General features: G+C 35.4%; 1 protein-coding gene across 1 annotated transcript in view; it reads left to right on the forward strand.

Annotated features, from left to right (window-relative positions):
* LAMA2 (laminin subunit alpha 2) overlaps positions 1 to 27,592 on the forward strand; it is a 638,355-nt gene that overhangs the window by 181,994 nt on the left and 428,769 nt on the right. The window contains exon 4 of the mRNA XM_059400698.1: positions 13,640 to 13,882. Coding sequence (XP_059256681.1) covers positions 13,640 to 13,882 — 243 coding nt within the window. The remainder of the gene's footprint in view (positions 1 to 13,639; positions 13,883 to 27,592) is intronic.

Below are 27,592 nucleotides of genomic sequence, written 5' to 3' on the forward strand. Positions count from 1 at the left end.
TAAGGAAGGAGGCCTCGTTCTTCATACCTCTTGTAGTGCTTTGCTAACAGCTACAGTTACTTTGCAACAATCCACAGCATGTTTGGGCTTAACAGAATCTTGGGTTCATGATCAAACACTTCATTAAACTGTTGTTTATAGTGTCTCTATTTACAGTTATTCCTTCATATTTGCTTATGGTGGAATTGTTTAGATGTTCTGTTGTCATCATTCTCTGCTGTGTAGATGGATTCAATTTATAGTGTTAGATTTTACCACTGATGACCTTGAAGCTTTACCAATTGATGTTGAGTAATGCTAGTCAGTCACACTGTTCAAGAAGCCCTATGGGTTATCTCGTATGCCTTGGGTATCACACGAGATAGAACTTGATTCCACGTTGGTGAAATACTATGTCTGTTTCCCACAGATATATCATTCTTTGTGATTTATTTCTGGATATTGTGATTAAATATTCTATTGGACAGTGATTTCAAAATCAGAATAGAATGATAACACTTTGTTGTACTTCAAATGGAAATGTGTATGGGTTTTTTCTAGTGAAGGATCCTATTTAAATTAATCATGTTAAGAGCTAATAGGCTTCTCACAGGAGGACATTAGTTCTATAAAGTATCTGAAATTATTTGCTCTTTTTTTTGGACAACTGTGACCATGACTTTTTGTGATGTTTGTAACCTGCCTACTTGGAAGGATTTCAATGTTAAAAAATTATCCTATGTCACTTTTTAATCATTCCTTTTCCTTTTTGTACTGTGAGCCCTATTTTGATTAGTTTTGATATTTTTCCAGTGGAAAGGGGTTTGTTTTCTTTTTAAGAGAGCTTTTTATTTTGGTGTAACCAATTAATTAGTCCTACATGGAGAGCTTTGGAAAGTCCATAAGCAGTCAAACTTGACTCCAGGACAAAACATTTATTGGTGAGGGCAGCATAGAGAAGACAATAAAATCCTCTATGCACTCTGTGGGTTGTTGTGGATCTTCTTGGAGCTTTAGAAATCCAGCTCTCAGCACTCCATAAGTCTTTTTTGAGTTGACATCAGCAAAGTTATACCATGATTTGGGTGCATATCTCACTCAAAAAGAATCAGCATAAATCTAGGCAGAATAGAAAAAATGAAGAATTTGCAGTATGGTTGTTATAAGAATTTTATTATATGTCCTCTTAAAATGGTAGCCTTTCAGACATATTTATCATAACTTTTTGGCACTCAGTCTTTAGAAAATGTCTACATAGTTATATGAGTGTCATCTCCTACCCTTAGTTTTAAATCACAGCCAGAATGACATCAGGCTCCACAGATTTCTCATTTTTCATTTCATTTACACTCTTCACACTTCACTGGCAAGTGAGGTCACCTCTTTAAAATTTGGGGTAAAGGCCAGCTTGACAAACTTTGGCAAAATGTTCTCTTTTGCAAATTCTCATTTCAGAGGGAGAATATGTGATTCAGGCATATTTTAGATTGTTCTCTCTCTTTTTATTTTTCTAGTTTTATTTTATTTTTTTCAGTGTTCCAAAATTCATTGCTTTGCACCACACCCAGTGCTCCATGCGATACGTGCCCTCCTTAATACCCACCACCAGGCTCACCCAACGCCCAACCCCTCTCACCCCCCAAACCTCCATTTGTTTCTCAGAGTCCACGGTCTTTCATGGTTTTTCTCCCCCTCCGATTTCCCCCAACTCACTTCTGCTCTCCATCTCCCAATGTCCTCCATGTTATTCCTTATGCTCCACAAATAAGTGAAACCATATTATAATTGACTCTCTCTGCTTAACTTATTTCACTCAGCATACTCTCTTCCAGTCCTGTCCATGTTGATATAAAAGTTGGGTATTCATCCTTTCTGATGGAGGCATAATACTCCATAGTATATATGGACTATATCTCCTTTATCCATTTGTCCATTGAAGTACATCTTGGTTCTTCCCACAGTTTGGCGACTGTGGCCATTGCTGCTATAAACATTGGGGTGGCCCTTCTTTTCACTACATCCCTTTCAGATTGTTTGCTTGTTAATATTGTCACATCTCTCTGTCAGTGATGAGGGGTGTGTCATCTGTACATACTAATGTCATAAAATGGTTAGGTAGGTTCACCCTGTAGGTCCTTGCAGAAATCACTGCAGAGGCCCCTGGAATTATTTCAGAATTGGCATGCTATTTTTGATTGCCTGTTCAATTGATTCAAAACTGAGAGTCTATTACATGTAAGGCATTAAAAGACATTTATAAACTGTTCTGTAGTTTCTACTATTAGCAATGTATAACTTAGTTTTAAAACAAGAGCAAGATTACTTCTTTACAAAGCAAGATTAAATTGTTATTAGAAATAGTAAGTTGTTATTTTGAAATATTTTGAAATGGGACTTGAGAATGTAGCTAGATTAAAAGTTGAGCTATGGGAAATATCTGTATTAAATGAGTTACTTGAAATATTCTTAGACATAGAAAGTATTATGCAAAAAGCAAATCAGACAAACTGGATTTATAAACTTGCTTTATAATTTCCTAGTCATGTGAAGTAGAACAAGTTACTTAGTGACTTGGTTTCCCATAGCTGCCATAACAGATTACCACAGATAGAGTGCTTAAAACACCACCAATATATTAATTTTATAATTTAATAGGTTAGAAGGCTGAAATAACCCTTGCTAGGTTAAAATCTAGGTGTGGATAGGGTTGCATTGATTTCTGGAGGCTCCAGAGAAGAAATCATTTCCTTGATTTTTCCAGCTTCTACAGGCCACCTACATTCCTTGACTCATGGTCCTTTCCTCCATCAGCAGAGGCAGAAATGGGTTGAGTCCTTCTCGTGTTCGATTACTCTGACCTCTTTTGCTTTCTTCTTCTATTTTTAAGGACCCTTGTGATTACATTTGGCCCAGTCAGATTATCCAGATTATATTGCCATCTCAAGGTCTTTAACTATATCATATTTGCAGGTATTTTCTTTCCACATTAGAAATTAAGATATGGACATCTTTTTTTTTTTTTTTTAAAGATTTTATTTATTTATTTGACAGAGAGAAATCACAAGTAGACAGAAAGGCAGACAGAGAGAGAGAGGGAAGCAGGCTCCCCGCTGAGCAGAGAACCCGATGCGGGACTCGATCCCAGGACCCTGAGATCATGACCTGAGCCGAAGGCAGCGGCTTAACCCACTGAGCCACCCAGGCGCCCCAAGATATGGACATCTTTGAGGGGTCATTATTCTCACTACGATACATACCTTCTCTCATTTTTTTTTTTTTGAGACTTTATTTATTTGAGAAAGAGAGAGAGAGTGAGCTCAAGAGAGAAAACACAGGTGGGGAGGAGAGGGAGAGGAAGAAGCAGACTCCCTGCTGAGCAGGGAGCCCAACATGGGGCTCCATCCTGGGACTCCAGGATCATGACCTGAGCCAAAGGTGGATACTTAACTGACTGAGCCACCCAGCATTTATACACCCTCTCATTTTAATTTCCTAATCTGTTCCTACCTATCTTGTAGGGCTCTTGATCGCAGAAACAAAGTTCTGCATGCTGAAGTGCCTTGCAAATGCTAGGCTTTAAATAAAATGTAACTTTCCCCAAGGAAAAGATTTTTAAGAAGTAGAACATTGGGTCATTCTTTTGTTAAGGAAACTTGAATTAAAAAGAACCACAGCAGGTAGACCCATACAGAGTTTGGAGAGAAATTCAGGACATGCTATCTTCTGAAAACACTTTCTGTCTTCACTCCCTCTCCTATTGTTTACTTTCCATTTTGGGTGAAGAGCTGTATTAGGACACATTTTTTTTTTTTGATCCCTAAATTATAAATAGTGTCAATACCTTTTTTCCCCCCAGAGATAAAGAGAGTTCGCCAAGGGGGGAGAACAGAAGTCAAAAACTGTAGAGACTTCAAAGAAGATGAAGATAAAGAAAAAAAAACATGAATTTTTCAACTAGGTTTCTGGTAACTCTTCTGAAAATGATTAAAGTAGGTGGGCTGCCAGGTGTTAACTAGAGAAGGGATAATAAAGTTATAAACAACAGAGGGTACAGACTACACTTAAGAAAGTCCCTAAAGAAAAGTAAGAAAGTGGGACAGTATATCAACATGGGAATAGTTCTTTCTATTTCATTTGTAATAGCTAAAATTGAATAAGTGTTAAGTGACTCTGATCTGTTGAAAGAATTCATGAACCAAGATCAGAAAGTTTTATTCTGTCTTTGATTTGTTATTCTACACTGCTAAGTTATATTTCTAACTCTTCTCATCAATACAAATCTTTGCTATTATTCCCCAAATGCTTTGAACTAGAGTGATTCATTCATGTCTGCAATGTCATAAATTGGAGAATGTGTAGATTCTTCTCACCCTGCTAACTATAGAAGCACAAAAACAAAGGCAATGCTGGGTATTTCTCAAGGGTGAATAATTTTTAGAAGACAAGCTTTAAACTGTCACATTTCTTATTGTCTGTGATTCACACCAATATTGTGCTCTGTGATGGCTTCATTGAAAGGACTGTCATGTTCGATGGGGGACCCAGCCTACCTGCTCTTTTACCAGTAGCTGGTGTGAAAGCCATGCTGTGCCAATGGCTTGTTCACAGGAGGCAGGTCAATCTTTGAAACCATAGATTGTTTCAGATAAGAGAAAAATATGTGAGGAGAGAAGAGATGTGAAGGGCAGTGCTAAAGAGAAAGAAAATGCTTGTCTGAGTTTTACCTGCAGCTAACATTGTTAAAAATGATAGCAACTTAATGAAGCATGAAGTAGTAAAGGCATTAATAAGCTGGGGGAGGACCTTAATTCATTCCAATTTGGGTTCCATTCACTCATGTTACTAGTTTTCTTAAGACTGAACTAAAATTTTGATTCCTTCTAGGCCTCTAATGCCCTTTAGAGTTGATAATTAATTTGAAAGAATTATTAAGATATATTTATCGAGCTTAGGATGCAGTGTAGTCACAGTATAAAGCAGAGTTCACATTTATCAAGATAATAAAGAAAGCGCATTAAAGATTTGCTCAGTAGGAACAAGCACTAAATTACCGGTAGTGCTAAAAACCACTGTGTAGAAGATAATCATTTGTTTATTAAAATATGATGCAATAATAACATTTTAAATTCTGATTATTAAAATTTCCCAACATACTCCCAAAACATTATAGAAGAAAGAATATCATAGACCCAGGTGTACCTGATACCCACCTGTAAGAATTAACCCATAGCCTTTCCTGTGGCAATTCTACAAGAATCCTGTCCTGCCCTGCAGATTCTTTAGAAGCAAATTCCGTATATATCATTCTCTCTATAAATATTTTAATATGTACCTCTGAAGGATGCATCTCTTCTGTAAATAAAACCATTGTCACATCTAAAATTTAGCACTATTACTACTACTTTAATACTGACAAATATCCCTTCAGTATTCAGATTCATCACAGTTACTTCCAAGTTTGTTTTAACAGCTGTTTGGTCGAATTAGGGTGTGCGTGAAGTCACATACTGCATTCAGTACATCTCTAGGGGCTCTCTTAATCTATAACCTCATTAGTTTTTATTTCCTTGCAATTTTTTCTTCTTTTTAAAACTGAAGTACAATGAACATCCAGTGTTGCATTAGTTCCAGGTGTACAATATAGTGATTCAGCAATTCTTCACATTACTCAGTGCTCATCGAGATAAGTGTACTTTTGATCACCTTTCTCTATTTTATACATCCCCCTCTTACCTCTCCTCTAGCAACCACCAGTTTGTTTGTCTCATTTTCTTTGTCTGTTTTGTTTCTTAACTTCCATGTATGAGTGAAATCACATGGCATTTCTTTTTTTTTTTTTTTTTTGACTGACTTATTTGGATTAACATTATCATCTCTAATTCCACCCATGTTGTTGGAAATGGCAAGATCTCATATTTTTTTGTGACTGAATTATACTCCAGTGTGTGTGTATGTGTGTGTATGTGAGAGAGAGCTTCTTTATCCATTCATCAATGGATGGATTCTTGAGTCCCTTTTATATCTTGGCTATTGTAAATAACACTGCATTAAACATGGTATTTTCATTTTCAAATGATCTTTTTGAATTAGTGTTTTCATTTTCTTTGGGTAAATCCTCAGTAGTGGTATTACTAGATCATATGGTAATTCTATATTTAATTTTTTAGGAATTTCCATACTGTTTTCCACAGTGACATATTAATTTGCATTTTCACCACCAGTGCATGAGGGTGTGTTTTTCTCTACATTCTCCCCATTTATTATTTCCCATGTGTTTGATTTTAGCCATTTTGATAGGTGTGAGGAGATACTTCACTGTTGTTTTGACTTATATTTCCCTGAGAATTAGTGATGTTGAGCATCTTTTCAAGTGTCTGTTGGCCATCTGTATGTCTGGAAAAATATCTAATCAGGTCTTTAGCCCATTTTAAATTGTATCGTTATTATTATGGTTAGTGTTGAATTGTAGAAATTCTTTATATATTTTGGATATTAACCGCTTACTGGATGTATCATTTACAAATATCTTCTATTCAGTAGGTTGCTTTTTTATTTTGTTCATAGTTTCTTTGCTGACCAAAGTTGTGGGGGGTTTTTTGTTTGTTTGTTTTTTTGTGAAATCACAACTGTTTAATTTTGCTTTTCTTTTCCTTGCTTGGGAGACCTATCTAGAAAAATATTTCTGCAGCTGATATCACAAATCACTACCTATGTTTTCTTCTAGCAGTTTTATGGTTTCAGGTCTCAGATTTAGGTCTTTAATACTTTTTTTTGTTGTTGTTTGTTTGTTTGTTTGTTTGTTTTGTGTGTGACACAAGAAAGTGGTCTAGTTTCATTGTTTTGCATGTGGCTGTCCAGTTTTCCCAGTACCATGTGTTGAAGAGACTTTCCCCCCTTTGTTTATTTTTGCCTCCTGTGTCCTAGTTTAATTGACCATATGTGTGTGGGTTTATTTTGGGCTCTCCGTTCTAATTTATTGATCTATATGTCTATTTTTGTGCTGTTAACATACTGGTTCAATTACTATAGCTTTGTAGTATGTCTTAAAATCTTGGATAATGATACCTGCAGTTCTGCTCTTTCTCAAGATTACTTTGGCTCTGGGTTGTTTGTGGTTCCATGAAAATTTTAGGATTATTCATTTCAATTCTGTGAAAAATGCTATTGATGTTTAAGTAGGGATTGCATTAAATCTGTGGATTGCCTTGGATAGTATGGACCTTTTAACAATATTTGTTCTTCTAATCCATGAACATAGAATGTCTTTCCATTTGTTTTGCCATTCTTTCCTAGTAAATAGCAGTATCCTATATAACTACAATTTTCTCCACATAGCTTTTCTCATTTAATAATATATCCCCCCGTTTAGTACTCTTACATCTCAGGTTTTCTTGGCTTTTCTTGCTTATTAATTTTTCCAAGTCAACTTTAAATCAACTTGTCCAGTTCTAGGGAGAAAAGAAAAAATGTATTTAATAAAAAAAAAAGAAATTTCTTAATAATTATATGTAAATTTAGTAAGAGCTAAAAAGTAACTCATTATTTTCCAGAGCTAAAAGTTGAGGTTTTCCTTTTTGGAGAAAGAGGAAGAGAAGTCCTTCAAGTAGTTGCCCACGAATGGTTAAGCATTGAATAAAACCCCTTTAAAAACAATTTCAACATACAATTGAACATTTTATCTTCAAAGGATTATTCTTAGTCATTTAGTTAGATTGTTGTTTCTTAGAAATTTAGAATGGTAGTGTAATTCATTTTAAAATGAATAAATGTAAGTTTAATGTTAGTATATTTAAAAACCTATTTCAGTTGAGTACCCAGGCTTTCTGTTTCTGTCATGATGCCGGAAGCACTTACCCCAAGTTGAAATTACACATTCGCTTACCTAGAATTCATTAATTTGACACTCAGCAATTATAGTATACACTGGGTGGGAGGGTGAGTGGAATAAATAGGCTCTATAGGACCACTGAGTGACAATTACAAATCATTTTAGTACGTAAAACGACTGTAAATGAATTTGTCTCAAAGAAAGTATAAGCAGGCCAGGGGGGCATCCTTCTGGACTTCATCACATTACTCTAGGTTTCGTGAAGTTTGTGCAAATTTATAAGAGACATAAACTTACCCAGAAAGTAATAATTACTGGTATTTCTAGGTTAAATTTTTTTTCTTTAAGTTTAGAGCAACACTTAAAACCTTTGCTTTTTGGAATTTGATTTAAGCAAGGTCTAGTAATAGTATTATCAAAATCTATAGAATAATCTCTTCAGAACATTTTTAATATTATAATAAGCTACTTCTCTGTGATTGCCTAGAAGTTTTTGCTGGAGAGTAAGGACTCGGTTTCCCATCGTATGATGACAGTGGGTTTTTTGAGTGAATCCTATATGGTACTCAAACTTTTGATGAATTCCCTGGATTCAGCCCCACTTTTTTTTACCCCTTCTGTTCATACCAGCCTCTGTGGGTGGTCTTCTCCAGGGCTACATCAGACCTCTTTTGAGGTCTCAGGTCAAAGAGCAGAAAATCATATGAACTGCATTTATCCACTCAAACACAGAGACATGTGTTCCTATCTATAAACCTTCCCAGATTATTCTAATGGATACTAAGCCTGGAAACACCTGATTCTTAGGATTTTTCTGGTTCTGAAATTGTGTAGCCCTCAATGCTTTCTGAAAGCCAATATACCTGTATAGATAAATGAGAGAACCTGACAGACTCATTAGTAGAACTAAGAATACAGATGAGTTTTTAAAATATATTAAAGTTGACATCACACCATTTAGAAATGCTAAAATCCATAACATTGGCAAGAGCAGATGCTAGAATATGGCAAAACCTCCTCAAAATTAAGCAGTTTTGTTAAGTGAACAACTGCTATAGGAAGTACACAGACAACAATGTGGGAGGGAGGCAGGGGGCAACAGTGAGCTGATGTAAGATAACCACATGCTGTCTTCTTGAGAGATTAGGAAAGAAAAAATGGAAGAGAGTAATTTAGTCAAGTCCTACTAGAAGGGTGAAGTGTCAACCTCCATGGAGAGGGACCTGTATTAATATTTTTATAGGTTTCATGGGGATCAGGCCTCTAGGAAGCTGAAATTCTATGGCCTTGTTACATTATTAAGGAGCCATGCTTTGACCTAGCTCTCTTACCTGCATACCAGTGACATTCAAAAGTCTCAGTAAAATTCACGAAATGTAGTGCTTTTTGGTAGCATTTTCCTAGATCTGTGATTCTTCTGAACACAAAGCAGCTGGGATACAGTGGATTCCGGAGAGTCATTGCAAAGAATTTTCAAAATAAAAATCCAGACCTAACAATTCCTGTGTTAGAGATTAGTTGTACATGTCAGACTTATCCATGTGGGTTATAGGTGAGCTGAGATATTCAGATAGTCTCAGATATACTCAGATATTTTGAGATAGCCAGAGTTACTAGATTGCTCACTTCAGTCTGCGAGGTTTCCTCTTTTACCCTAGTGCTATTCCAATGTCATCTTACTCAGCCGTGATTATAAAAAGCATTGCTACATGTGGTGGTCATATATGACTTGTTAGTTTGGGACTGAAGGATTCTTCAGAAAGATTTTGTCCTCCAATTCTTCTCTATGAGATCAAGTTCTTAATACTCTGTGCATGATAAAAGGGACATCTAATTTAATGCTGCATCGGCAAAGTAATTACATGATATTTTGCTAGGTGACATATGAATGGAATATGAAATAAAAAGCGGTTAACTCTGTTACAGTAAAATGTCAAATATTTGATATTATTTAAAAAGTTATTTGAATTTTTTTAAGGCATGAAGTTTGTAAAAAAATGCCCACTACAAAAAGAAAAAAGTTGGGGTATTGTGTGTTGCAATATAAGGTTCATCAAAGCCCAGCTGTCGTAACATTTTTGTACTTCTTATAATGAGGCATTTGCTTTCCTTGTTGTACAGCACAGATTAGGGTTTTGTTCATCTGGAAAAAAAGGTTTTATAATTACTGATTTTTGATGAGTCTTTATATGAAAACACAAGACATAGTTAATAGAAGTGACTTAGGTACATGAGAGAATTATTCTATGAGAGTCATTAAAATTTTGTTGTACTTAGAACATCACTGTTAAAATTTTATGCAGCATTCTCTTATGCCTTCAAAGAATACTTCTATTCATTGTGTTTTCAATAATGCTGTCTACCACATTTCAAAAAATTTATTCAAAATACTACATGCCAACTAATTTAATCAATTTTGCATGAAATGTGAAAGAGTCCATAGAAAAAAAATGAAAGAGGGATATTGTTTTGAAATGGGGCTCTTCTCTAATATTCTCTACGGCAGTGCCCACTTTTCCATGTCACTTAATGCTGGCTGTTATATTGAATTATGGAGAGAATCTGTGGGGTTTCTAGTATAACTTTGTTTCATGGATTTCATCTATTATTCCAGAGCCATCACAGAAGTTCCGAAGTCATAAATCCACATTGTAGCTCAAAGAAAATTTGGCCTCTTCCTATATTTGCTTGCTGAACTGCTTTCTGGACAAAGTTCTTTATCAGTTACCTCAGTGTGTATTTATTTTTATATTGTGTACCTCTGATACCTAAATATGCCTTTTTACTTCTCTTTTTGTGTTCTATTAAAAATACCTTTGTGCAATTTTTATTTTCTGGATGGAAACTCACTAATTTAAAATATTTATATAGATTCTTTTCCAAAAACCATGCAGTGTTTTGTTTTCATCATCTTATTATGTCTTTCATGGTTTTGATGTTGGAAAATAAACACTGTGAAACAAAGGGTAAAAGAGTTTAAGTAATTTTCTCGGCTCATAGAGACATACAGTATGATGAACATCACCCAATGTCTTGGTTCCTGCCAGTGAGAAAAGATGCTGGTGTTGACTGGGAATCAAGATATAACAGGAAAAAATGTGTTACACTAACAGAAGTAGCATGGTAATGTGTTGCAGAGACTGATTATGCAACTAAATGTAATTAATATTGAATGCCCACTGTTTCAAAAGAGTTATTGTAAGGATTGTAACATCTTCAAAGATATAAAGCTATAATATCTGCTCTTTAGGAGCTCACAATTAAGTTGTACTTCTTTTTCTTAATCATTTTACAAACCTTGCCACAAATACTTTAGGATTACCAGAAATTGAGATCAGGGCTTTATGTCTATGGTAGAAAGAACTATCTCCATGTTATATCAGATTAACCCAATTGGTATGTTCTTCAATGAATTTATATATAAAAGATTCCACATACTTCAGTTGTTGAATATGGAGTGTCTAAGAGAAATAATTCCTTATGAATAAAATAAAAAATGCAGAAACAACAAATATTTCGGATAAGGATGAAAAGACTATGTTCCATCTTACTCCTACTCTTGTTCTTTCTCTGGTAGAGAATTTGGTTTTAATTTTTCTTTATTTTAAAAGTAACTTTATTGGAGCACCTGGGTAGCTTAGTGGGTTAAGCCTCTGCCTTTGGCTCAGGTCATGATCTCAGGGTCCTGGGATCGAGCCCCGCATCGGGCTCTCTGCTCAGCAGGGAGCCTGCTTCCCCCTGTCTCTCTGCCTGCCTCTCTGCCTACTTGTGCTCTCTCTCTCTCTCTGTCAAATAAATAAATAAATAAAATCTTTAAAAATAACTGTATCAAAAACTAAGAGATATATTTTCATACATTAATATAGCTAGATATTGGGTGGAAAGTCAAATCTCTCCTCCTCCTGGAGTCCTTATTCTCAAACCTCAGAGGTGGTAATAGCTTTAACATGTACATGCATATTCTTCCCCAAAATATCAAAGCACATACACACATACATAGATATATGTGTCTATTTACACTTACACTTACCTGTGTTCCTTTGTGAATATAAATTCATAATATTTTCCACCTGGACTGATGGTCAATAAAACAGAACCATCAAAGCCCGACCAATCCAAGCAGATGTCTTGGTGGTTCCTCACTATACTGAGGTTCAGAAGATGGGCTCAGAGGAGAGGAGGCTTTTGGGAGGCTTGGGCAACAGTGAATTACCAACAAGTACAGAAGTTTTACTTCAGAATTTTAATAAATAGTTTTTCCACAACTGTGCTTAAAAGGCCAATACCAGCCCTATTTTCAATCATTTGATAGTTCATGTTTCCCCTCACAGTGCACCTGTGCCCGTGTTCCTGTAAAGATCACAAAAGCCCAGCATCAGAGTTATTTGTGTTGCCCCTTCTCTACCAGGTTTTTCATATTTTAAAGTTTGGTCCCTTGGAGTTGACCATGGACCATGGAGTTGACCATGGACTACATGAATTAATGAAGATCTCATGTCAAAACTATGAAGCAGTTGAAGTTTATTTCTAGAACATTCCTTTCACAATTCCCTCTGTTGTCCAGTGGGTCCTTTAGTCAAATTTTAGTGGGTCCATCCTCCCACTCAACCATTCCAGTGATTTTAATTATGCATAGCTTAATGTTTTTAGGCACCCCATATTTCATAATACTTAATAAACAAAAACATATCATGTTGCTTTATTATTAGTGTACTTTTTATGTGTCTCTTCATTACAATATATTATCAACCCATGGATGGTAGGGCTATAATTTAAACTGGTTTATATCTATCTTTCTACCCAGGGCATTGCATATAAATGTCACTTGATAATGTTTGTGCATTATTCCTTCAGACTACATTGGTTATGCACTATCACAAAGCATCTAGAATGTTTACTTTTTATGCCATCATATTTAAGTAGATTTCAAAACAAAGGATTTTGCACATTCCACTCAATTGTCACTCTGTTGATACATAGTAACTTCATGTCTTTCTCTTTATTTTTTTTAAATACGTATTTACTTCTTGTACAGAAAGTATAATCAACCTTCACTTAATATGGTCTAGTTTCAATCTGTTGTCTGCAGATCTTAAAATTTCTTCTCCATTATTTTTCTTTTGGGGGTTGTAGAATAGTTGGCATTTGTTGAGTATTTACAAGTCCTTTGCCAGGTACTTTGCACATATTATCTCACTTAGTACTGTACTTATTACTTATCTTAATTTGGAGAAAAGGAAGCTAATGTTAGAAAAGTAAAATCATCTGTTCAAGGTCACATAAATGCTAAGACTACAATTTGAATACAGGACTGTGCCTCTAAAGCTCTGTGTTTTTTGTTTTTGGGTTTTTTTTTTCTTCATAAGAGCACTTAATTCTACCTACATGGTACTTTTCTGAGGATTAGGTGATATAAATGAATATATTTTCTAAACTCTCACTTATCTGCACATGGAGTTTCTAACTCATACTTTATACTTTCTAACACAGTAAGGTGAATAAATTGGTGTGTAATGAATGCTTTAGGTGATCATGATTATAATGGAATTTTAAAAATCAGATGAAATGATGTCAATGATTTGTTAGAGACCTAAAATCTAATCTTAACCCATTTCCTTTAAAGCCATGGCTGTCAAGATGAAACATCTCGTTTTAGCAAAAGGTATTAAACATGAACATGCAACAGTAAAATCATTTCAGGGAACATAATAGGGTTATGGAATAAAATCTGAAATAAAATCTACTGTAGCATTAAGCCTTATTATTTGCTAAAAAATGGTGAGAATCCTATGGAATTCAGAGTTGCCTGTTGTTGTCGTCACTTTTCCCCAGGTCTTCCAGATTGCATATGTGATTGTGAAAGCAGCGAACTCCCCCCGGCCTGGAAACTGGATTTTGGAACGCTCGCTTGATAATGTTGAATATAAGCCCTGGCAATATCATGCTGTGACAGACACTGAGTGTCTAACTCTCTACAATATTTATCCCCGCACTGGACCACCATCTTATGCCAAAGACGATGAGGTCATCTGTACTTCCTTTTATTCCAAGATACACCCCTTGGAAAACGGAGAGGTAAGAGGAGAAAACTCACCATAAGTACATTTAAGTAGGCCTGTCAGAAAGATGTGAATATATTAGTAATTAATGTCAGGGAGATTTTAAAATAGGATTTAGCAGAAGTACGCTTAAATGAGTTATTAAATAAAAAGGAAAAACCCAAGGTGATTGGAATTTTAACTACCTTCATGCAATATGTGTCTCCCAAACCCAATCAAGTTCAGAAAAGTGGAAATGGGTTTGAGTAAGAAAGTCAATGATTAATTTCACATAAAGAGACTTTTTTTGACAGTGAGATTACTAATAATTGGATAAAGACGAGACTTTCACAGAAGCCTTAGATCTGTGTGTACTCTGGTCTCAAGAGGGGGACAAAAGAGGTGATATTTAGGGAGAAATATAGTTGATATGAAGGGTCTAAATGAAAGGGAATTCTGTTGGGTTTTGCATGTTTTTTGGTTCTCATCACTTAAGGCTAGAGTTGGGCTGTTGTTTGTTTGTTTGTGGTCAGACTTCTTATTACATGCTTAATTCAAAAGTGTTCAGCTTCTCTGTAGTGTCTCGGACCCTTCAGTTAAGATTTTACATTTATTCAAACCATGACGTCACGTGTTACCATCTGTGTGATTTTGAGCCAGTGACTGTGATCCCCTGTGCCTCAGTTTCATCTCCTAGAAATTGGGAAAAATAATAACAGCTCTTATTTCATATGATCATTAAGAAAATTAAATGAATTATTACATTTGAAGCAGTACAACAGTGTTGACAGATCTGTACTAAATGTTCTGTAACTATTAACTATTTTTATAGTTAAATAATGAGAAGAATAACCATTATTGTTCATGGAGTAGGAGTCAGTTACTCCTCCTCTCAAATTCCTAAAACTTGACTTAGTGATTCTCTTGGATTCCCTAGTATTTCCCTAATTTATCTCCCTTTAATAGGTGTACTCTGGCTACTTTTGTCCTACATGCTTATATACATCTCAATTTATGCTCAAATCTGGTTGTTGCTCCTCACGTATACACTGGAAGCTAGTATCATTTTTTATATTCATATTTCCAATAAACCCATATTCATATTCTATTAGGCCCACGTCAGCCAGTCGAGGGTTATCTTTTTCAACACTTTACAGAAAAGTTAGATTTTTGACATAAATTGATCACACTCCCTTTTGGCACTATTATTCTATGAATGTATACTAGTGCCTCACTGTATTTCAAATTCCATGTTCAAAAATATCAGTTTCGGGAAAGAAAAATTCCAAATGGTACTCTCAGCAGAAATTTCAATCTGCCAAATGACAAGGAGTCAAATGCAGTGAGTCAAACAGCTGTTCAACCTGCTTTGTGCCCAGAGGCATCCGGGTCCTGGCCAGATTGGCCTGAGTATATGGGAGTAGGGAGGAAGTGCAGAGATAATATATTTGAGTTGAATTTTTATTATTTTTCCCCCGGATCTAGTGCTTACCAGAACTAATAATTATCTAATATTTATAAAGCTATTTTTTTACCTTGAAAAAATGGTCCAATTCAAGAATTGGCTAAACAATATAAAATGTACCTACATGGATATATAATCTACAAGTTTATATGCATATCACCAAAGCATGCTCTCCCTACATTGATGGTGGTTCTCCATCCTTTAGACCATGTCAGCCTGCAACATGGAACAAATACATTGTTTGTTTGCTTAGCTGGCTATATTGTTTTCACTTCTAGACACTCACTAGAAACCACTTGGCAATGGTGGCTATTAGGAACAAGTTACTCAAATTTCTCCATGACATTTAAGTCTATTTCTTTCTCATAAGAATGTGGATTTTAGGAAAAGAAAGTAATTCAAAATATTTAAAATGCAGTGGTAGTATTTAAGAGTAAGAATTAAATTCAGACCTCTCCTAAAATACCTGCCTCAATATATACAGCTTCCTCTGTGAAATATGTTATTTTTTGGAATAAATGGATCCAGGGAAGGTAGGTGAGATATATTCTTCCAGCTCACTAATAAAAAAACTGAGATAAGAATCCAGGTATCTAGGCCCCCTGACCTTCCAGATTGATGTTTCTTACATACTCTAGAAAGACTGAAGATGAGTTGATTTCTTTTTTCTTTTTTTTTTTTTTAAGTTGGTAATTGATAAACTCATGAGTTTAGAGGACATAGAGATGCTGGATCCAGGACAAGTAGAAAGAGTCCTAATTCTGATTTGGACTAATTCACAATATAGAAGAACATATATGAGATTAGAAAACTGGGTTCTGGTCTTACATCTAGTTTTTGTTGGATCTCGGGCTGGTCACTTAATCTTTCTGAGACTGGATTTCTTTAATACATGAATTAGTTTAATATATAAATTGTCCTATGACATCTTTGTGTATTTAATATGGTTTTGGAGATCATCTACAATATAGCATGTGGAAATATTCTAAAATTTTTGGATGTTGGCCTCCAATATTTCCCAGATCAGTGACTGTGAAATAAATCTTACTATTATTAACTTTTCCTTGCAAAATGATGCTTTTTAGATACCACCTGAACCTGAAATATAATTATTAGTGCTTATGTTCAAAACTTCCCAGAGAAGTGAAGTCATACTCAAGTAAGAAAAACAAACATACAAATTACAAAATTTGTAAATGCAAAATATATATATGTGTGTGTGTGTGTGTGTGTGTGTGTGTGTATGTATACACACACACTTATAAATCCTACAGCAGAAATATTTAGAGAGTGACAAAATCCCCCAGGTGAGCCAGGGGAAGATCACTTCCTAGAATATAGGTAAGCCAGAAACAATTTCTGGTATCTCACAATTTGAAGGCCAGTATGCAAATTTATTTTCAAAATGGAGTACGGGTTAAACTAGGCATATAACAGAGTTTACCTCCAATGTTGATGGATATTTTTATTAGATATAGAATCGTAGGGTTGCAGCTTTTTCTCTTGTAGCACATTTGGTCATTCTCTGGTTCCCATTGTTAATATTAGAAAAGTTAGCTATTGCATAATTATCTATTTTCTGTTTTCTTTGATTACTTTAAAGATTTTTATCTTTGTTTTTCAGTAGTTTTATTATGATGCTCCATATATGCACTTCCCAATACAATAGTCACTAGCCATGTGGAGTTATTTAATTTAGATTTCATTAACTCAAATAAAATAAAAACTCAGGTCCTCAGTTGCACAACCACATGTCAGGTGCTCAATAGCCTGATGTGACTAGCAGCTACCACACTGAATTATGCAAAATAGAACATTTCCATCCTTGTACAAAGTTTTGAGCAGCACAGATATAGATACCTTTTTATAACTGCATTAAGATTTATTTGGTTGGTATATTTGAAAAGTTACATCTTTTATTAGCTCAGGATATAATTCAACCATTAACTCTCCAAATACTTTTCCTTTCCATTCTGTCCCCTCTATAAATACAGTTAGTAATTTGGAACTTCTCACTGTATATCTTACATTGTCTTTTGTATGCACTCATCCTTTTGGCCTTTGTTCTTCATTTTAGATATTTTCTAAATATCTGGTTTATTTCCAGTTCACTAATTCTCTCTTTAGCTATATAAATTTGGTATTAAAACTATTAATGAGATTCTTAATTTCATTTATTACATTTATCAGTTCCAGGATTTATCTTTTTGTTTGTTTTGTTTTGTTTATTTTTCAGATTTTTATTTATTTATTTGACAGAAAGAGAGGCAGCAAGAGAGGAAATACAAGCAGGGGGAGTGGGAGAGCAAGAAGCAGGCTTCCTGCTGAGCAGGGGACCCAGTGTGGGGTATGAGGGGCTCAATCCCAGGACCGTGGGATCATGACCTGAGCCAAAGACAGAAGCTTAACAACTGAGCCAACGCAGGTGCCCCATAGAATTTATCTTTTTTTTTTTTAATATTTTATTTATTTATTTGACAGACAGAGATTACAAGTAGGCAGAGAGGCAGGCAGAGAGAGGAGGAAGCAGGCTCCCTACTGAGCAGAGAGCCTGATATGGGGCTTGATCCCAGGACTCTGGGATCATGACCTGAGCCAAAGGCAGCGGCTTAATCCGCTGAGCCACCTAGGTGCCCCTAGAATTTATCTTTGTTTCATTTTCAAATAGTTTAGCATCTAGTTTTATATTGAAGTATTATATATTTATATATATTTAACAAGACTATATTTACACTTTTAGTATTCTATCTTTATCTCATTGAGCATAAAGTGACAATTATTTAAGAGTTTTTATTTGATAATTCTAATATCTGGCCTCTGTGAATGTATGTTATCTGATCTGATTTTTTTTTTATGATTCTTACATCCTCAAGTTTCTGATTATTTTTGCATAACAGAAGGTATATTTTAAAATGTATATGTAGAAATAATTTGAGGCCTAAGATATCGTGAGGATTTTCTGATGCTTCTGCCAGGCAATGGCAGTACAGATGACCTTAATAAATATCAGATGATTTTACTTACGTGTGGAATTTAAGAAATAAAACAGATGAACATAAGGGAAGGGAAGGAAAAATTAGTCAGAATCAGGGAAGGAAACAAACCATAAGAGACTTTTAAGTCTGGGGAACACACTGAGAGTTGCTGGAGGGGAGGTGGGTGGGGGATGGGCTAAGTGGGTGATGGACATTAAGGATGGACTTGATATAATGAGCACTGGGTGTTATATGCAGCTAATGAATCACTAAATTCTACTTCTGAAACTAATCATACACTATAAGTTAATTAAATTGAATTTAAATAAAAAATGTAAAAAAATACAGTTTTAGTGAGTAAAATTCCTAGGACATAGATGATTCAAAGCTGTGCTGTAACCCTGTAACAGCTGCTTTAATTCCAATTTACTTAAGGCTTCCTGTTTTTGGAGTCTAAACCAAAGTATGTGGGATTTACCAAAGTCCCACCCATACAAGTCCTGTCTTTCTAGTACACTAAGGCCGACAAAATGCTGCTTACTCTCTCAGCCATGGCTTCTAGACAGGGAAATGCCCACCAGATAGAAGCTGTCACAATATGCCAATTACCTCTTTAGACGTCTTTTTTCTTGATATTGAAAAGGTGATTTTGTACCCTCTTGATAACTCCCTAATGACTTTAAGTCAATGTTTTGACATTTTTCTTCACTTGGTCTAGCTGTTATCATTGGGTGTATTAACCCTAATTACAGACTCTACCATAAAAAGAAACATAGTCTCATACGCGTCTTTTAAACAAATATTTTGGAATCATTTTAGATTTACATAAATGTAAGAGGAGTGTAGAGAATCCCCATGTCTACTTTACCCTGCTCCACAAATGTTCATGCCTTACAAAGCTACCATGTATCTGTCAAAACCAAGAAATTAATATTGATACATTACCTTGATACACTGATACATGATTTCATTCATGTTATCATTAGTGTCTTTTTTGTTTTCTGGGATCCAGTTTGGGATATCCAACTGAATTTAGTCATTGTATCTTCTTATTCTCCCCTGATATATGAAAATTTCCTAATCTTCCCTTATGTTCCCCTATCACTTTTTATAAAAATTATTTTTATTAGCATGTAATGTATTATTTGCCCCAGGGGTACAGGTCTGTGAATCATCAGGCTTACACATTTCACAACACTCACCATTGCACATACCCTCCCCAGTGTCCATAACCTAACCACCCTCTCCCTACTCCCCTACCCACCCAGCAACCCTCAGTTGTTTTATGAGATTAAGAGTCTTTTATGGTTTGTCTCCCTCCTGATCCCATCCCTATCATTTTTAAGAAGACTGGTCAAGTGTTTTCTGACGTATTATTCATTTTGCATTCTCTCATGTTTTCTCATGATTAAACTTGGCTTCTGGGGAAGAATATCACAGAGGTGAAACAGCTTTTTCACTGTATCATGCCTCTTTCTTTGTATTTGTACATCTTTTGTCTATTTCCTTTTTATTGGCTTATGAGTCTTACTGTGATTTTGTTTTGTTTTGTTTTTGTTTTTTTGTTTTGTCTTTTTGAAAGAGAAAGGTGGGGAGGGGCAGAGGGAGAGAGAGCATCTTAAGCATCTCCATGCCCAGTGAGGAACATGATGCAGGGCTCAGTCTCAGGTCCTTTGAAATCATGACCTGAGCCAAAATCAAGAACAAGACACTTAACTAACTGAGCTATCCAGGTGCCCCAGTCTTATTGTGCTTTTAGGTAGATTTTTTTATTAGTGTCTAAATATTCGCTATGACTGGAAATACATTTTTTTGATTAAGTATTGGTGATCATTTGCTTCCAGTCCTTCACAGTACCCTTTAAATATAAATTTAAGTCAGAGAATAAGAGAAGTAAGAACAAAGTATTTTTAAGACCCACCCATGAAACAAGGCATTATAAAATAAACATATCTCAATTTTATCACACTAATTAAGTAATAATGTTTATGTTATAGGTATAGAATATTTATAGAAAATAGTTTCCTATAACAAATATCAAATCTGTGGAGTCTAAGGCTTATTACATTGTTACTTGTCTGGAGAATTTTGGGGATGTGTCAAAATGTTTAGAAAATTTTAGAATATTATACTACAGATGAAAAGTCCATCATTTGAGACCTGAATAGTACCTTAGGTAAATTCTTCATTGGTCTATTAAAATCCTTTAATAATATCTTTGAGTATCATAGCCCTCAACTTCAGCTTCTTCTGTATCTACACTTTAATACTGCCCTTTGTCCATGTCATTATTAGAAACTATTTGACTTTTCCTTCTGATCTCTTGAATTTTAGCAACATCGTCTCTGCTTATTTCTTTGACTTGATTTGTTTTTCCAGCAACCCCCACTCTTTCCCTCCACTCTCTGGCTCAGTCCCTTCTCTGCCCTCTACTTCACATTTCCTGAAAGAGATAAAAAAATGTTGATCATGTGGATTCACCAGAAGGATGCTTTAGGGCATATATTCTGTCCCCTAGACAACTAGATTCAACTACTTCCAAAGAAGAGATTAGTCCTGCTGTCTAGCATCCTGGGCTTGCACCCAGAGGGAGAAGAGTTCACTCTGAGCTATGAGATGATCAAGTCTCAGGGCCTGCCAAAAGAGAGATAATAGAGGACAATGGAGGTATACTAATTTGACCCAGTATATTGTTACCCAAACTATAAACAGAAGGCTTTGAGCAAAAGCCTTTAAGGATTTTTATTTTAGAAAAATTGTTTATCAGTAAAGCCAAGAGAGGGCTTAGAAGGCAGTGCCTTGCCTTGTTTTGAGAATGATCCTGAGCTTCCTAATAGGAGTTGTAAGGTATGAAGCAACAGACTCCAGGGGCCCTCCATTACTCCATTACTTTGAGGCCAAAGAGAAAAACTTTGGTGGGAACATCTACATAGGTATACCTCTCCAGGAGTGCAAGAGGGAGTCAATTCCATCAAGAGCTATTCACTTAAATGTTGCCTTTGCTGGAAACATCTCTCCCAAGTTGCTTTTGAGACCTGTTAATAAGAACCGCCACTTAGAGACACTGCTAAAGACCACGCTTGCAGCACTTGTTCCCCCCAACCTTGGCTTTACTTGGACATCATCACGGGGGACATTTGCAAGAGCTATTTCTTGGTTCAGGCTTTATAATTCAGTAGATTTGGGAAGGGTTTAAGAAACTGTAGGTATTTTTTAAACAAGTAGTCCTGGTGATTTTGGTGTTCTTCCTCCTCACTTATTGTTCAGCTATTTCCAGCCTTCCCAAACCTTGGAGAAGAACTGATCATCAGCTATTTACGGAAATAGTATCAGTCATTCTAGCTGCAATACTTCTAACTAAAGAGACTTGTGTTTTTCTTTCAGGAAACATGATTGGCTTTGCCTGACTGAGTCTCTGGGTGGGTTCAAGGTGGGTAAATAAAATTTGAGCTAGTTAGGTTGTGGATGGCTGAAGAAGTGGCTGAAAGAGGAGAATCACATAACTACTATTGACAAGGATAGGGCACTACTTTAGGAGACCTAGGATTAAAATCATCATAAATTATTTTCTTTTCTATGAGATTCTCCCCTTTCTCTAGCTGGGATTATTCCTTTTAATTTCTTGGGGTTGTCAGTAGACTGCTAACTGAATATGCATGGTTACCATAGTAATTTTTGCTTCAATTTCCTCATACAGAGGAAAAGTTATTTACACATGATTTCCTCTCCTTACCAGTCTTCTGGACTGCAACTCAAATGGAACTTAGATTAACTTTGATTCTGCTTTTGAAACATGGCAGGCTTACATAAAAATCCCTGAGAAACCATCATTATTTCTTCAAGACACTTTTTTTCCCCCTGTAAACTATATGTAGAGCTTTGATACAATTCTGATTTCCTATGTGACAGAATTTTATATACACAGACAGAATATTTTTCTTCCTCTTTTCATCACCTGACATTATGGTGGTTCTTAGAACTGCAAATATTGGAGGATGAAGAAATGAACTCAATCACGAACTTAAAACTGTTTCTGAGATCTTTCTTTGATGTAGTATTGTTGAGACTATAGCATGATTGTCTGACTCAGTTTTTGTGAAAATGAGAAACAAGCCTTTCACAATTATCCTTAGAGTTGTTTCTTTTTGGAAAAGCATCCAGATACCACTAATTTGTTATGAATAGAAATTTAGGGAAGTACTTATTTAGGGTTTCAGACTCCCTTTCTCTAAAAATAATTCTTGTATTGACCAACATGGTGCCAGTTAGTATCTTGAACAACATGAGAAAGTACCTTATTACAGTGAGGTTCACCTGGCATCTTCCAAAACAGCAAGTTTCAACTCTAGTTAGAATACACAGAGTACTTGAAATATTTTGCAATTACACACACATAAAGTTCATAATTCATTTAAAAAACAGACCTTTGTAATAAAGATTAAATTGAGACAACTGTGTTCTTCCTGTTGATCAGTTTATAGTCTCCCCTAGAAGTGTTGTGCTTAGAAGGTATTAGTAATTCCTTGTCAAGTTAATACACTATTATTGAAAATCATGAAGGCCAGAGAAAGCAAGCAAGAATGGAATCTTGAGGAGGTAACACCAATACTTCATGGCAAGTTATATCAGTGTTATGGAAGAGAATATATCAAGATGTGTTAAAATGAATAAACAGAAGAAATTTATCCTTCTGTTAAGCTAGGTTCGGTAACACAGGGTTGTAGTAGAAGGTGCTAAAGTACAGCTTGCTGTCTTAGGGTATTCACTAGATTTGGCTTTCAGATACAGCTTTGCCATTGATTAAACATGGCGCTCAGACAGTGAGTATCCGGTGTGTCCCAGCCAGTTCCCCTGATATAGTAAAGATCAAAGTAGGTCCTTTATGGTACTGCCTCCTTTGTCTGCAGATTATGAGTCCAAGTTCTCTCCTTCAACCATTAATATTGGCTTAAGCTCATCCCTGGTTGTGATGTGTCTGAGCTGGCTTAGCTGGATTAAGACTAGGGTGCATGGAAGTAGCAGAGCCCTGCTCTGCTGTTTTGTATGATCAGCACTGTGGGCGGGGGTTGGTAACTAAACAGGAATGAAAGAATAAGCAGTGCAATATCCATGAGCTTGCTGGAGTTGAAAGAGACAGAAGAATAGATGAAGGTCTCAGGTGCTGACATGGGTTAGTCAGGGGCCTGGGAGCTTATGATAAAAATAGCTAACATTGATCGCACGCTTGTTTTATGGCAGGCACTACTCCAAGTAAACTCCAAGGGTTTATAAGTAAAAATTCATATGTGCTAATACTTATCTCATTTTATAGTTGAGGGAAATGTGGTATAAAGAAGTCAAATAATTCTCCTAGGCTTCCAAGCTAGTAATTTTTGGAGCTATGATTTGAATCCAGTGTATCCTCTGAGAACAAGAAAGGCACAAGAACAAAAATTTTCTTCTGTGTCCGGGGTTTTCTTGGCAAATCTGGGCACTGCAAACCCAAGAGGCCACCTCCTAGCAGACTCTGCTTCTCTCTACATGAGTTTGCACAGACCTGGGATTGGGCTGCTGCCTTGATTTTAGTTTGGAGGGATTTAATCTTTTAATATTTTATGTTATGAAAAAATTCTGCACTCTCCTTTTTATCTTTTTGATAGTAACTTACTTTAAAGAGTAGACTTTTTTGAAATTTGCATTCTTAGTTTTGTAATCTTTTTTTAATCTTGCTTAATTTTTTAACCATTTTAATGATTTTTAATTTCTAGTTTTAAGAGTTTTATCTTGGTATATTTACATTTATCATATATTGTTTTTCTTTTTTAAACTTTATTCCAGTAAAATTTCTTTTATATTATCTCTTATACACACACACACACACACACACCTACACCTGCAATTATTGTTTTTAGAATTTGATGGTTTCCGGGGCATCTGGGTGGCTCACTTGGTTAAGCAGCTACCTTAGGCTCAGGTGATGATCCTGAAGTCCTGGGATTGAGCTGCACATCTGGCTCCTTGCTCTGCAGGGAGCCTGCTTCTCTCGCTCTCCCTCTGCCTAGTATTTTCTCTCTCTCTCCCTCTCTTTCTCTCTCTCTCTCTCTGTCAAATAAATAAATAAAATCTTTAAAAAAAATTTGATGGGTTCCAATTGTATTATATACTTGTCAGAATTCTTTTCTTGTTTTTCATTTTTTTTTTAAATCTGGCTTTTATACCTCAAGTAACTTTTTAAAATAATTTCATCAGTTTTATTGTAGTTTATATTTTATTTTTAACTTCTTAATTTTTTAAAAGATTTTGTTTACTTATTTCACAGAGAGAGAGAGAAAGAGAGAGAGCACAAGCTCAGGGAGCACAGGCAAAGGGAGCAACAGGCTCCCTCAGCAGGGAGCCTGATGCAGGACTGGATTCCAGGACCCTGGGATCATGACCTGAGCCAAAGGCAGATACTTAACCAACTGAGCCACCCCAGCGTTCCTGTAACTATACTTCAAAGTATTTTACATTATTTTTGATCATTTTATTTTGAGGTTATTTTGAGCTTATTTTGTACTTTTATTATTTAAATACTATTCTGGGTGTCTTCATTTAGTTGTTTTGGTACATTGTGTTCACATGGCCCACAGGAAGTGAGATCATACAGACTACAATAAGGGAAACTACACTAAGAGGGGCCTTGTATCTCTTATCCCCCAGTTTAGATCGTTAGTAGCCCTTTTAGCTGTCTGAAAGGAGTTCCTCTAGAACTTAAAGTTTCCCTTTAAAGCTGAACCTCAAAATACTGATAGCAATACAGAAGATCCAGTGACCAATAGAACTTCTCAAGATAATACTACAAATTTATACACATGACTGTGAAAATTCTCCAGGATCTTAAGACAAGTTACTCTAAAATTTTACTGTATGAAATGTCTAAATAGTGAATAAATATTTTAAACACATAAGGAAGATGGTACAGGTTTTACTAAGAGAAGAATCCTCAAAACATATCTGGTTTGATTTCAATAAGAATCACATTTCAGGAGACCTAATAGAAACTATATTAAGACAGTTTTAGAAAAAAAATATTAATTATAATTTCTATACATGATGGCATTAGCTATTCCATATAACTTGCTTCCAGGTGTGGTTATAGACTAAGTGTTCTAGACTGTGTCCCAGAGACTACCCTATATTAAATAGGTCAGTGACAAATAGGTAAGGTAAGATACTCATCAGAGTATCTTAGGGACATAATTCACTGATTGTACATGGGTGTTTTAGTTCAGGCTGCTATAACAAAAACACCATAGACCAGGTGGCTTAAACAGCAAACATTTTTCAATTCTGGGGATAAGAAGTTCAAGATCAAGGTGCCAGGATGTTTGGGTCCTGCTGAGAACTCACCTCCAATTTCCTCACTTGCTAGAGAAGCCAGAGAAAGAAGCTTTTTAGTGTCTCTTCTTATAAAGAAAGGCACTAATCCTACATTATGAGAGCTCCACCCCTGATGACCTAACTATCCTCCAAAGGCCCTATCTCCAAATGCTGTCACATTAGGGTTAGGGTTTTAACATATGAATTTGGGTGGGACAAAAATAGCAGAGTATTTCAAGCATCATACAGGTGTTTGTTTTCAGTCACATGCTTTAATGCCCCATCAAAAGCCCTCTGAATATAAGAAACTTTTACTTATTTTTCCATTTCTGTAAGAAAATTCACAGTGCTATACTAGATAGACTTGAGATCCATCATAATAAGTTACTTTTTAAAATAAAATTCTCAAATATCCTAATACAGTAATCCTTTTCTGAAGCCTTTAAAATTGACTATTAACATCAATAATAAAATTATTTTTTTTGAAAATAGTTACCAATTTCATCCACATTATAACAGAGGTAATAGAAAACAGGGTTTTAAATAACTTTGAAGCAATTCATTTCACCAAAGTATAGATAATTGTTTCAAATATTACATTTGGCAGAGATACAGCAATTCCCCATCATACAGGTAACTATATTAAAAATATTAAGGAAAAGACCAGGTGAATTATTTTTTGGGTTCATCAAAACTTTCAAAAATTTGTGTTCTTCTTTTATTTTGATTCATGATAATTCTTTAAAACTGTTACTTTTATTATCAGTTAAGTAAAATCCTATCTGAACTTAATTGACATTATGTATCTCATTGTTAGAAAAAACCTTAAATTAGCTAACCTCTTAGTCTTTTGGACATTTCAAAACTTTGTTAGTTTCGGGATGCCTGGGTGGCTTAGTCAGTTAGGTGGACATTTCTAAAACTTTGTTAGTTTGGGGATGCCTGGGTGGCTCAGTCGGTTAAGCCGCTGCCTTCGGCTCAGGTAATGATTCCAGCATCCTGGGATCGAGTCCCACCTCAGGTTCCTTGCTTGGCAGGGAGCCTGCTTCTCCCTCTGCCTCTGCCTGCCACTCTGCCTGCCTGTTCCCTATTTCTCTGACAAATAAATAAATAAATAAATAAAATCTTTAAAAACCAAAAAATCAACTTTGTTAGTTTTGATCACCTTATATTTTAGACAAGTCATATTTTTTGTATGAAAAACGGTATTTTCATACACTCCATTTTTGGTCAGTGCTAAAATCATTATCATGTAAGGAAATTCGCAAAGGATGGAATAAGATTTAATATTATACAGAACTTATAGCCTATACATGTACTAGTTATTTTATTCCATGTAAATATTATGGAGATATAAGTGCATGAGTATTTAATTATGGTAGCACATTATAGAAAAGCTGGGTGAACCAAGTTCCACTTGTTATATTAATTGCAACTTATCATAGGAAACACCTATGTTAAAGTTCTCTGAGCTGAAAATTATAAATGTTGTCAGTTATTTGAGCCTCATTTCTGAAGCATATTGAGATTATAAAATTATGAAGTAGGAATAATATTTATTGTGTACCAAAAGAGGGAAAAATAACTATTAAATGTGCTGGACTTTAGAGGAAGCACTTAAGAGCACTGAAACTCATCTGTGTCTTTTAAAACCAGGAGTGAAGTCCTGAGCAAACATTCTGTGGTGGAATAGCAGGTCATGATCGATTTGATGATGTCATAGGGGCTGAGCTTTTCAGTTAAAATGTAACCTCCATGGAAAGGAAGAGGATTAGTGGGTTAACTATTATTACTGTTACAAGCAATGTTGACTGTAATAATTTTGTATATAGTACTTCATTGATTACAAAGCATGTGTCAAACACTCTGCCATCTCACCTTCACCAAAGCCTTGAGGACGCTTGAAGCCAAGTATTTTTTTATTCTCATTTTGCAGGTGGAGGTTAAATAACTTGTTTATGGTGGTATA

The sequence above is a fragment of the Mustela nigripes genome, chromosome 5 (assembly GCF_022355385.1).
Source record: "Mustela nigripes isolate SB6536 chromosome 5, MUSNIG.SB6536, whole genome shotgun sequence".
Taxonomy (NCBI): domain Eukaryota; kingdom Metazoa; phylum Chordata; class Mammalia; order Carnivora; family Mustelidae; genus Mustela; species Mustela nigripes.